This window comes from Egretta garzetta, unplaced genomic scaffold (genome assembly GCF_000687185.1).
Source record: "Egretta garzetta isolate BGI_Z169 unplaced genomic scaffold, ASM68718v1 scaffold215, whole genome shotgun sequence".
Classification (NCBI taxonomy): domain Eukaryota; kingdom Metazoa; phylum Chordata; class Aves; order Pelecaniformes; family Ardeidae; genus Egretta; species Egretta garzetta.
In genome coordinates this window covers 5,726,635-5,738,618 of record NW_009259719.1, presented here as the reverse complement: position 1 = coordinate 5,738,618, position 11,984 = coordinate 5,726,635, and the positions used below count along the sequence as shown (strand labels likewise).

The following is an 11,984-nucleotide window of genomic DNA, read 5'->3' as shown; positions in this document are numbered from 1 at the left end:
AGTAAGGGGGGCTGTGTCTGGACAGTTTGGGGGGGTAGGCTGCCAGATTTGTCCTCTGTGGGATGTTGCTGTGAATCCCTTCTGTCCTTTCCAGCTGCCCTCGCTCTGGTGCCCACCCCATCCACCACACCACCCTGGTCAACCTCCATCTCGTCCCAATGGCACTAGTGACACAGCCAATCTCTTGCACTGGATGCAGTGCCTCCCCAGCCCTGGGAAAGAGACAGCAAAGGCCACCTCCCTGCCCTGGTCACTCGCCATACACCTCTGGTGCACCAGGCCCATTTGCCTGCTGAGCGACAGCCTGTCTGCCTGTACATGTCAGTGGTGTGACTGCTTCTCTTACCTTACCAGGGAGATGCTCCTGAAGCCACACAGCAAAATCCAAGTTATTGAAGGTGCCAAGAACAACCTCCCAGACCCAGAGGCTCTGAAAGGAGCAGTAGCCATCCAGGAGTTGGCTGAGGGTCTGACCGTGGACGACCTGCTCCTTGTGCTCATCTCAGGTAGTGTTGACATCCCAAGGAGTGGGCTCTGCTGATGGCCTTCCAGCCGCTTGCCCACACATGGCTGTGCAGCAGGGGGGCACTGTGCACAGGCTGGCCCTTTCAGCGCTGACACTTCCACCCCTGTGATTTTTCCTCTCCCTTTTCCCACCAGCCTTCCTCCAGGAATGCAGCAGAGGAGGGCACAGGGCTGGCTGTTGCTGCAGTGGACACACTATCTCCCAGCACAGGGGAGAGGCTGCGCTATTCAGGGTGGGTCCTGCAGTTGTGCCACCGTGGTGAGATGGCACCTCTGGGCACAGCCTGCCAGCTGCTCTCACCTCTTGGCAAGCAGACAATTTCTTCCTGCCCCCTCCTTACATTTGGGGATGCAGACTTGGAGAAGCAAGCACTTGGTAGACTTGCATGCTCCGAATTCATGCAGGGGTGTTAGTCTGTAAGCTGAGATTCGGGACTGACCCTTCCCAGGGCTTTGCTGCTTCCCAGCGAGTGGAAATGAGGCCCCCAGGTTCCAACAGGCATTCCAGGGTCAGCTCTGAACACCCCCAGGTCCTGTGTGCTGGGCCCCCAGGCTGTCCCCAGACTCGGGGAAGGTGTAAGGAAGGTGGATATTGTGCATCAGAGGGATGCAGTGACATCATCCTAGCCCTAGCTCAGCTGGGTGAGTGGATGTCACCAGGCAAAGGCATACATGGGCTTCGAGCAGCTCTGTAGGAACCCCTTGATCTCCTCTGTTCCTCTGTGGATGCTGGAGCCTCATCTGGTACAGAGAGAGTAGTGCTGCTAGGCAAACACCCAAGTGACTGGAATCTAGCTGCGCTTGCTGGGGATTCCCCTGGGCTTTCTCCTGTCCTTTGGCTATGGGGATCTCCAAGAGACTCCTCAGCCCTTCAGGGAGCCTGTACAGCATCTCCCCGTGGCTGTGACTCCCTATGCACGTGCACTCCCACACAGCAGCCGGTCCCCAACTGCTCCTGCCTCTCAGCTAGATCCCTGGCTACTGACTGAAACACAGGCATTTGCATTTGTTTTTCTTGCTCATCATGTTTTATTGATGCTGATTTGTCTCAAACCTCCAAGCAGGCTTTGCCTTTTGGCAGTAGCTTTCAGCTGTACTCCTGTGCATGTTCACTCTCTGCTCAGATCTTGCTCCTTTCTACTCTGTATTTTCCATCCATTCCACTTTTCCATTAGACCCCTTTTTCTTTGCCTTCTTTTCCACATTTCCAATGCCTGCTTGTATCAGACAGGATTCCCATCAATGAGGCTATCACCCTAGACTCTGGGTGTGCTTTGTCCTTTGTGTTACTCTCTCCCCCTTACCCTTCCTCCCAGGCCTAGACGAGTGCAGTTCAGCAGTTTCTGATCTTGCTGCAGCCATAGCTGGCATTCTTACATGCTGTCCTGAATAAATGGAGCCAGAAAAGCATGTAGTGTCTCCTTCTGCTTAGCACTGACTGCTATGCAAGTGGTGGAGCCCATGCTCCTTGCTCATCCATCCAGGCAGCCCTTGAAAATTAGTGTGATGACACACTAGTAGTCTGATGTAGTGGGGATAGTAATTGCTGTCCCTTCTCTGTCATCCCCACAACACTGCAGGCATGTGGTGCCCTGGTACAGTGAGGTTTATGCTGCCTGGGTGAAATGCATAGCTGACTGCAGACAGTGCAGGGCAGTAGTGATTAAAACCCATTGGTGAAGACGACTGAATTCTCCAGAGATGTCAGCGTAGTTCTCCAACCACCTCTGCCTTCCCACTGCGCAGTGGTGAGGGAAGAACAGCCTTGCTTTCCTCCTGTCCTCCTTTTCCTGATATCCTTGCCATCTCTTCTGCATCCTAGGGGGTGGATCAGCTCTACTGCCTGCTCCCATCCTTCCCATCCTCCTCGAAGAGAAGGAGAAACTCACAAAGATGCTGGCTTCCCAAGGAGCTGCCATACAGGAGCTGAACATTGTCCGGAAGACTCTGTCCTTGCTGAAGGGTGGAGGGCTGGCCCGGCTCGCATATCCTGCACAGGTAATCAAGGGGAAGCCCCTACTTGCCCAGGGATCACCCATCTGCCATCAAAATAGGGGTTTAATCAACCAACCTAAGCACACTCGCAGGGTTTTTCTCCTTACTGAGTCAACAACCTTTGCACACTGTTTTGGGACAATGTGGCTCAGATTTCTCTGAGGACCCAAACTCTGAGGGAGACAGAGATGGAAGAGGGGGAATTCAGACTCAGCGAATGTCGACCGTCCCATCTCACCACTCTCAGCAGACCCCAGCCCTCACCCAGCAGGCACTTCCAATGTGCTGGTGCTCCACCACACTGGGAGCTGGGGGCTGACCCTTGGCTCCCCTGGGGGCTGTTCTCAGCATGTGCCATTGCTGAGCCCGCACTGGGTTATCAGCCTGACAAGTGCAGCGGCACAGGTTACATCTTCCAGTGTGACGGTCCAGCATCAAAGGACTTTGTAGATCTGTGGGTTCAAGAAGGGCAAGGTGACACTCATGCAACCATAAAACAAAAATGGGCCAATATCTGCCCCTGTCTCCATCTGCTTTGACATGGGGGTGGCACAAGTGTAACTCAGAGCAGTGCTTATCCCAGGGCTCTTGTGTGGTCACCTGTCTCTGCCTCCCGCAGTAATCAGTGGGTGTTTCTTTTTGTAGGTGGTGAGCCTCATCCTTTCTGATGTGATTGGTGACCCCCTGGACATCATAGCGAGTGGGCCCACTGCTGCCAGCTCCCACAGTGTCCAAGACTGCCTTCAGATACTCACCAAATACAACCTGCTGCACAACCTGCCCAAGTCTGTGGAAACAGTCCTGTCCAGCTCTTCCACCGAGATCCCTGCTCCAGAAGACTATGCCCACGTTTGCAACATCATCATCGGGTCAAATACGCTGGCTTTAGACGAGGCCAAACGACAAGCTGAGGGCCTGGGCTACACAACTCTGATTCTGAGCACGGCAATCTGTGGGGAAGTAAGCCACGTTGCCATGCTGTACTGCCAGCTGATCCGGCTGGTCTGCCTGGGCTTCGCCGGCCTCAGAGAAGGGCCTCTGAGTGACAAGGTGAGAGGGAATCTCCTGCAGCTGGCATCAGAGCTAGAGATCCCGGGTTTGAACCTTGCTGAGTTTCTGCAGGCCCTGCGAGAATTAGGGCCTGAAAGACCAGTCTGTATCCTGGCTGGCGGAGAAACCACAGTTCAGCTTCAAGGAACCGGCAAGGGCGGGAGGAACCAGGAGCTGGCACTGCGCGTCGGGCTGGGGCTGCACAGGGCACAGGCTACAGAAGTCAGCAGCTCCCCACGGAGGTGTGAAATCCTCTTCCTCAGTGGAGGAACGGATGGGCAGGATGGGCCGACGGAAGCAGCAGGGGCCTTCTGCAGCCCAGAGCTGGTGGATGAGGCGCTGCGGGAGGGCCTCGACGTGGAGGCCTTTCTCAGCAACAACGACTCCTATACGTTCTTCAGTCAGTTCCAAGGTGGGCGTCACCTCCTGGTGACAGGCTTGACAGGCACCAATGTCATGGACATCCAGGCCATTTTAATTAGAGCTACAGAAAGGTCATGAGAGCTGCCTCTGCAGATATCCAGATGCATTTAATTAGGACCAGGGGTAAATGAAGGCATCAACGCTGCAGACAAACGTAAACTACTTAAATTAGGGCTCACTGTCAAGGGTGCTAATATCTTTGACAGAAGGAATCCACTAATTAGACACAAGTGGACGTCCACAGCAAAAAGCAAGCACTTGTAATTGGGATCAGAGGAAGGTAAGAGGTCACATGGCAGACACAGAGGCTGGATTTAACACTTCTGCTGAGAGCCACCACTCTTGTGACTGCTTCAACTACAGTTAAAAGATGTGGGGAAATTAAGGCCATGGTAGGGCTGCCAGGGAGAGCCCTCACCACGGCTGTTGCACCTCCAGTGCCCCCAGCTCAAGAGCAGCTCATCAGGGGGCTTTTGCAGGTTCACAGAAGTGCCTTACAGTGACCAAAGGATGTAAAAGCAAGGCTTGCCCAGCTGGAAGTGCGGAGATGCTGGGCAAACACGGTGGGAAGGGGACACCCAGCACCAGCTCTGCATGCCAACACAGCGCCCTGCAGCTCATCCCACACCAGGGTACCTGAGGCGAGACAGAGACCCCGCACACAGCATGACGCACACCCAGCAGCGCGGCTGAGGAGCGTGTTGGCCGAGAGCAACGTTTTGTCTCGAACGCATGACACAAAAGCAGTGCACAGTGAGAGACACAGAGGGTGGGATACCTTCACTGTGCAGCACAAGGAAGAGGATGATTGCAGTGCAGTGTCAAGGCAACAGAGGTGAGCCCTTCACCTCCAGCCTCCTTCCCTCCATGGGGACATCTTCCCTGCTGATCCCTGTTGGGAGAGCCTCCGTGCCAGTAGTGTGTATGCTATGAGCTTTCACGGTGTTGTGTTCCAACTGCCTCGAAAACAGTCACACAGCCAGCCTGAGCCACTGACCTTTCTTCTGTGCCGAGGCAGAAGTCACTGTCACTCTGATTAACTCCACTTATTCTGCGGAACAAAAGGCAAGGAAGCCTTCACGCTCAGTTCTCCTGACCCATGCTGCTGAGCTGATCAAAGGGCAAAGCTGCCGGAGCCGTGCCTTGACAGGGAGCCGCTCCCCCACATGTATAAGGACGTGGTGGTTAGCATGGTTTCGTCACCTACTGCAGTGCAATATGTGGGAGAGCAGAGATGAGCCGGGTTTCCCAAGACGCAGAACCCACGGTGGGGCTGGGTTTCAGTAGGGCTCTGCCTGTAGCAACAGGCACGGTGATGGTTTTGGCTGGATATTCAAAAGATTTCAGCTCAGCAGCCAGTATGACCCAACACGTCCAACTCCTTTTGAATATCTGCCTGTTTGTTACAGCGCCTAAGTGGGAGCTGGGCTCCTTTGAAAATCCAGCCCTAATTTAATAGGACACGCTTGACTCAGACTCTTTCCAGACAGACCAACCTACTCCCTGTGGCTGATCTCGTGACATAAATACATCGTCCTGCCAACGCCGTGAGTCGTGGTGTCTCACTGAACTCTGTTCTGCACCCCGCTGCAAGACGGATGGGAGGATGGATTTTTGAGGAGGATGCGACACCTCCTGCTTTGATTTTGAAGCCAATATCTAACAAGCAGGGATATCAGCAGGACTGTCACGGGGACCGGTATCGATGCCAGGCTGGCAGCTGGGCTGTCTGGGCCACAGCCCAGGCGTAGTGTCAAGGCACAAGCCTGGGGATTTCAAAACCCCAGTCTTACCCGGTGGTTTAAACTCATCCACACATCTCATTTGTCCTGCGAGTCTGAAGGTCTTCTGTAACATGCCTGAACTTGCTCATGCTGGCAAACAGCTTTGAGATCTGCCAGGGAAAACCTGCCAAGCATTATAAAGCTCGCTGTGCCCCCGTCATCTCAGGTGGTGGTTGCGCAGGAGAAGCTGCTTTTTGCTGGGCGTTTTTCCTCCGGAGGTCGCTGGCAGGTTGCCTCCTCCATGCCCGGCATGCCAGCACCGCAGGAGCACTAACACATGCAGTGATACAGCCAAAAAGTACAGGCTGTGGCCAGGATAGCCAGCTCCAAAATGTTGTTAATGCTTCCTGTCCAATTCTGCTCCAGTGAAATCCAGAGTGATTCCGATTTTGGGCTGGAGTGCCTGGCAGAAGGGTCACTGGCATCTTCAGCAGCAGGCCTGGCGTGCCAGCCTGGGCACACTGTCACAGGCCCTCTGTAGCCCTGCCACATCGCCGGGCATGTCCTCAGAGCTGCTGCATCACAGTCAAGTTCACCAGACCTTGGGCTAGCGCTCGCTGGCTTCTCCTGGGAAATGCCTAACACACATTCCCTGAGCAGCGTCCGTGCTTTCTAAACAGTGACTTCACTAATGGTTAAAAAGAGTTTGTGCTGGGGAGGAGAGCTTTGATGAAAGGATGGAGCTGTTTGAAGTGCACTTCACACCTACATTCGCTTGGCCTCCATATACGGTGTTTGTTCTCGTCCCTTCTTTTCTAACAAGGGGTAACAGGACAGGGGGAGGTTGACCAAGGACACCCAGGTCACAGAAACACTTTTCCCCCTCTGATGCTCCTACCTGGGTAGGACAAAGCTCCATTTCTGAGCGATTGCTTGGGTGGACCTTGTGCATCTTCTGCCTAGGGAGGGACAGAGCTTCGGAGCATGCGCACCCGTTACAAACGAGGCACGGGTTTAGTCCTCTGGCCAGTGCTCGGCACAGAATCACCCATTACTGCTCTGGCCCAAAGCCATCTCCCTTGGTCCTGCAGTGCCTTTGCTGACAGCAAACGATCCCACGCATGAGCCAGCACACATTTGGGCCGCACTGGTCGGGTTTTGCGAGGATTTGCAAGATAACAGTTGCATCTGAAGATGCAACAGCATTGCTTACCTGCCAAGTAATGATTTGTATCTGGGCTGTCAGAGCCTGCCAGGAGCGATGACTTCCCCATCACGAACTTGAGTGGTCACCACAGGGCTCTGCAGCTTGCCCGCGCTGCCCTGGATGGGATACGAGCACCACATGAGCGTAGCCAGGCGAATGGAGAAACCCAGAGTGCAACTGTGGTCACACCAAGCGATCCCAGTGTGTGGGCTGGGCCCAGCTCCACGCCATCCTGGCTTTGGGGTCAATTTGCTCTCCTAAGCGGGCTGCTCGTAGCCAAACAGTGCTAATGGCCGGGAGAAGTAACTGCGTTATTAACAGCACGAGCTTTTGGCAGTAAATTAAAAATCTTGGCTGCCGCCCTTGGCTCTGCTCTTGCCTCTTAGGAGACATTAATATCACAGCTCCCCAGCATTCCCATTATCACTTCATTAAGGATCCAATAATGATAAATGTGGATGGTTTTATTTTGCACAGAGCCTGATTAATGGCTAATATTTCACTAGGTGTTAATGGGGCCCTTCCTTTATGGAGGGATCAGAAGGGGGCTGCCTTTCATCTCCTCCACAAGCCGGGTAATTTTCACTATTTTCGCTAATGTGACAGATTTAACGCAAAGCTTGAAGGAGCGGCTGAGGCCTCTTGAGAAACTTTGAAGAGCATCATGCTTGGGGCAGCCCTTGCCACTGTGGCTGTTCCCCAGCTCCTTTCTTTTTACGATCATCTTCCTCCTCCTCCTCTGTCCCGCCGGCAGCACCTCCTTCCAGTGCCTGCATCTGGGTGCTTCCAGGGGCTGTCCCCCATCTCCCAGGATAGTGGGGGGCAAAAGCAAAGCAGGGGTCTCCTCAGGGGTGAGCCCACCAGCACAGCCACTGGGGCTCTCCGCAGCAGACACAGTGCAGAATCAGGCCCAGCCTTGCAAGGGGGTGCAACGCAAGGAGCAGGCTTGTGCTGGCCTCACCCCAAAGCAGCTCGGCACCCCTCACCTGCCCCCCGAGTGGGCTGGGGAGCCCGGCATGCAGGACAGAGCCAGCGGCCCTCCCCCAGCATCCCAAGGGAGGAGCTTCGGTGGCTCCGCTGAGGCTGGTTCCTGTGGCACAGGGACTGCTCTCCGCCGTAGGACCCCGGCGTATTGCACGGCTTCAATCCCTATATGAAGTGGGATGTATAATCACATAGGAATAAAAAGCCATACAAGACAGCAGGCCATGAGGTGCTCCACGCTGGCAGGGTGACAGGCCGGCCCCTTGGCAGGGGCTGCCACAGCCCCCGCAGGGATGAGGCTGGGCCCCAGGGAGTCCCCCCAGCCCCTGTGCGGGATCCATGGGGAGACAGGAGTCCTGCATCAAACAGAGAAGAGAGGCAATGTTTCAGCCAGAAAGCACGGGAGGCCCTGAGCCACTGGAGAGGGAGCCCTATGGGGTGTCAGCACCCACTCCCAGCTAATGGGGGCCTATCACCCCAGCCCCCACCTTGGAGCAGAGACAAGACTTGCCCTGTGGTACCCCCAGACCTCCCCTCTGCCCACCCCCATCCCAGAGCATCACCCTCCAGGGGCTCTTCCAGCCTGGGCACCCTCTGCTTGCACCACCATCACCCCCAGGGCTTTATCAGCTCCACCAAGGCAATGGGTACCACAACCCTCCAAGCAGCATCACAAAAGCCTGGTGGGGGGGGAGCCAACCCCCTACCATGGCAGCATCCTCCACCATCTGACAGAGACAAGGAGAGCCCGGCAAGTGGAGCGAGCAGTTACAGGGAGCTGTCAGAGCACAAATCCCCCGGCAGCCCCATTAGGAGCAGCTCCCAGCTGCCTGCAGGAGCTCTTGACAGGGGGCCAGGCACCAGCACAAACAAGCACAGATCCTCCCCCAAGCTGGACATGGGTGGAATGAGACCAGGGAGCTATTGCCCCGGGGAATGCTTACCGAGCAACACCAGTACAGCCACCATGGGCAGCCCCATGTGCTGGGGTGGAGGGGGTGACCAGGGCAGGCTCCCAGAGGAGCCCACCCAAGCGGTGCTGGGGATAAAGCCAAGTGGTGGCCAGCAGCAAGGGGGGTTTGTGCCACCTCCTCTCCTCCTGCCCTTCTCTGACAGCTGCTCACATCTCAGCAGCAATTCTGGCATCTGTGGGATTGGAGACCCAGCGCAGTGACTGCGACAGGAGGGGACGGGTGTGGGCTTGTGCAACGCAGTCCAGACATGCACCAAGAAAGGAAGAGCTTCCTTTAGCTAAAAGAAGAGCAAAGCAATGATGCATGGCCATGCTCTGCTCACCAAGGGCACCAAAAAGCCTCTTTTCACTGGCCCAAGAGACCATGGCTGACCACCAGCCTCCAGCCAAGCACTGTGGCATTGCCTTGGGCAGCACCAGAGGGGCTGAACCACCCCAGAGACATCACCCTGGGCTCCCCTTAACCCACAAGGAGAAACCTCATGCTCCAGGCTGCCTTTCCAAGCCACGTGGCAGCACTAGGAAACATCAATACCCTTCAAAACACTTCCAGAAGCCTTCCTCCATCCCCAGGGTAGGGGTTTCTCCCCAGGCTGGAGCAGGTCAGCAGGTTGGACTCTGCACATCATCTCTCACAGGATGCTCCTGCCCAGCCAGACCCTGCCCAGTGGATGGTTAGGGGTCTCCAGACAATGGTCCCCACATGTCCCCTCCCTGGGGCAGGGCAGGCAGGGGGCTGCCAGGCTCTGGGGAAGGGTGTAACATCCCTTGTACCTGCCCCATGCTGAACAATTTGGAGCAAGGGGCCTTTTTTTGGTGCAAAACCTGGAGGGTTTGGTTTTCCACATCAGTGTTTCATGAGCTCTCACCCACCTGCTCCAAGACCTGCAATGAGGTGAGGGTTGAGCCACATCACTGCTGAGTTTTGGGAGGATGGAGGGGTCACCCCCACCCTGGAGGGAGGCAGCCCTGGCTCTCCCCCCAGCCAGGCTGGGCCATGGCAATTGCCAGATCAGGTGTTGTGGCTCTTCAAAAAGCCCAAATCCCACAGCTCGAGGGGCTTGACACAACTAAAATCCCCAGCAAAACCCACACAGGAGGCAAGCGGTGACAGCCATCGGCACAGTGGAGGGGGAGAAGCAGGTGAGTGACCACTGCACTGGACCAAGCCAGGCACGGTGATGGTGCCACCAGGTCCTCGATCGCTTCTTAACCGCCTCCAAACCCAATTGGCAATCAAGGGATCGTCATTTGATGATTTGTACAAAATGATGCGTTTGTGAATCACTGTACCCAGGCTGGGTAAGAGCACCACCAGTGCCGTATTTGGGAGTAATTACTCTCCACGAGCATGTGAATCATTAGGTATAATTGCCCTAATAAATAAAAGGGAGATAACTCCAGTCTCTAGCCTAATCTAGCACAAGCTATTTTCAGGGCAAGCTGTGTGAAAGAAAACCAAGAGCGCGAGGCAGAGGAAAAGGAGAAAGAAAAGAGCTTCAAAACCTGGGCACACCGTTAATGCCTCCCACAGCAAACGAACTCAGCCAGCGGTGACAGGGTCTCTTCCGCAGGTCCCTGCCAGAGTTTGGTGGCAGAGGATTTGCCCTAGAGGCCTCAGGTTTGGCTGCAACAGGGTTGTCCTTTCCCAGGGCAGCATGCCAGCCGGAGCATGACTTCTCCCAGCAAAAGTTTCTCTGCTGCAAAAATGCAATCAATCAGGATAAAAAAAAAAAAAAAAAAGGGATTTATTTTGGGGGTAATGGGGGGGCCACAGGTACTCAAGTCTAACAAAACTATGTAGCTTTTTGCCTGGGAAATGCTGGAATAAAAGAAACCCCCAACTCACCCCACTCAAAGTTGACATTTTGAAGTAACGCAGCAATTTTCTTCTCCACTTAAAAATGTCATCACAAACTTTTGCTTAAAAAAAAAAAGCCTTCCCTGAGTGACATTTTAAGGGGAAATGTTGACTTAAAACCAGAAAGAAACCCCCCAACCCATGCAATAAAACATTTTGAGCTGCAGTGTGACTCCTTGCAGGGAAATCGATAGTTTTTCAAAGAAAAAAATAAATATTGCAAGTAACTACAGATCCTTTGCGGACTGAATTTTCCACAGGACAAACCCAACCTTGCAGGCAGCATCACTGCCCTGTCCTGGCAGAAACAGCATCCCCAATTCCAGGCAAATTTTCTCAAAAGCCCTGCAAAGCAAAGCAAAAAACTGGGACTAGGGCTGGCTTTGTCCCAGAGGGGTGGCAGGTGAGCAGCGCTGGCTTCATGCCGTCCCCTTGAGATGCCAGCATGGGAGCTGCCCCTGCCCAGCCCAGCCTTGGCCATGGGGAGGATGCAGAGGCCAGGAGATGCCAGCACTGGGGTGGGAAGCCACAGCAAGCGATAGCTGGGTTTATTCTGCCTCCTCCGGGGCTCCCCACAGCCTCCATGGAGAGAAACAGGATTTAGTCTGCAACTCATGGGAATCCCTGCTTGCTCCCCAGGATGGTGGCTCATCCCTCCTCTGCTTGCAAGGGAGCTAGACTCTGCCCAGAGATGCACCACAAGATCTGGCTGTGCCGTACCACCTCCGCCTGCAGCCCATCTACTGGGAGGGGTTTGACCAGGAGCAATCTGTGCTTGGGCTCTCCCCGGGCTGCAGTTATTGCTGCCTGGGTTTTGGCTTTTTAATAACCCATAATATGAGAAGCCTGCCCAGGGGAGCAGAGGGATTATTGGCAAATATCACTTCCCATTTGCCAGGCTTCGAGGGGCTTTAGCCACATGGATTAGCCGGGATTGGAGAGAGGGACACTGCCAGGCTGGGACAGACCAGAGCTGAATCCCTTTAACACAGGGCTGCAGTAGAATCCCACAGACAAGAAGTATCCTCCAGCCTCTGAAGGAGAGGGATGGGTGGGAAGGGCTCCAGAATCCTAATTAGCTCTTCGATATTAATGAACTGGCACTGAAGCAAACAAGCCAGCAGCAGCAACTGACACAGCTCCTGCCACAGCCACCTCCCAGTCCTGGCACTGGGCTGCCTGCACTAGGAGGCTTGGTGTAGCCCCCAGGGGTGGGGACAGCCAGGGACACAGGCACCCAAG

The 11,984-nt window shown here is 54.9% G+C and overlaps 1 protein-coding gene across 5 annotated transcripts in view; it reads left to right on the top strand.

Annotated features, from left to right (window-relative positions):
- Positions 1-7,198, top strand: part of GLYCTK (glycerate kinase) — a 15,902-nt gene extending 8,704 nt beyond the window's left edge. For all 5 annotated transcript variants that reach the window (XM_035894724.1, XM_035894726.1, XM_035894725.1 and 2 more), the window contains 3 exons: positions 1-506; positions 2,348-2,523; positions 3,166-7,198. In XM_035894724.1, the coding sequence (XP_035750617.1) occupies positions 1-506; positions 2,348-2,523; positions 3,166-4,071 (1,588 nt within the window). In that variant the 3' untranslated portion in view covers positions 4,072-7,198. The remainder of the gene's footprint in view (positions 507-2,347; positions 2,524-3,165) is intronic.
- Positions 7,199-11,984: the final 4,786 nt, after the last annotated feature.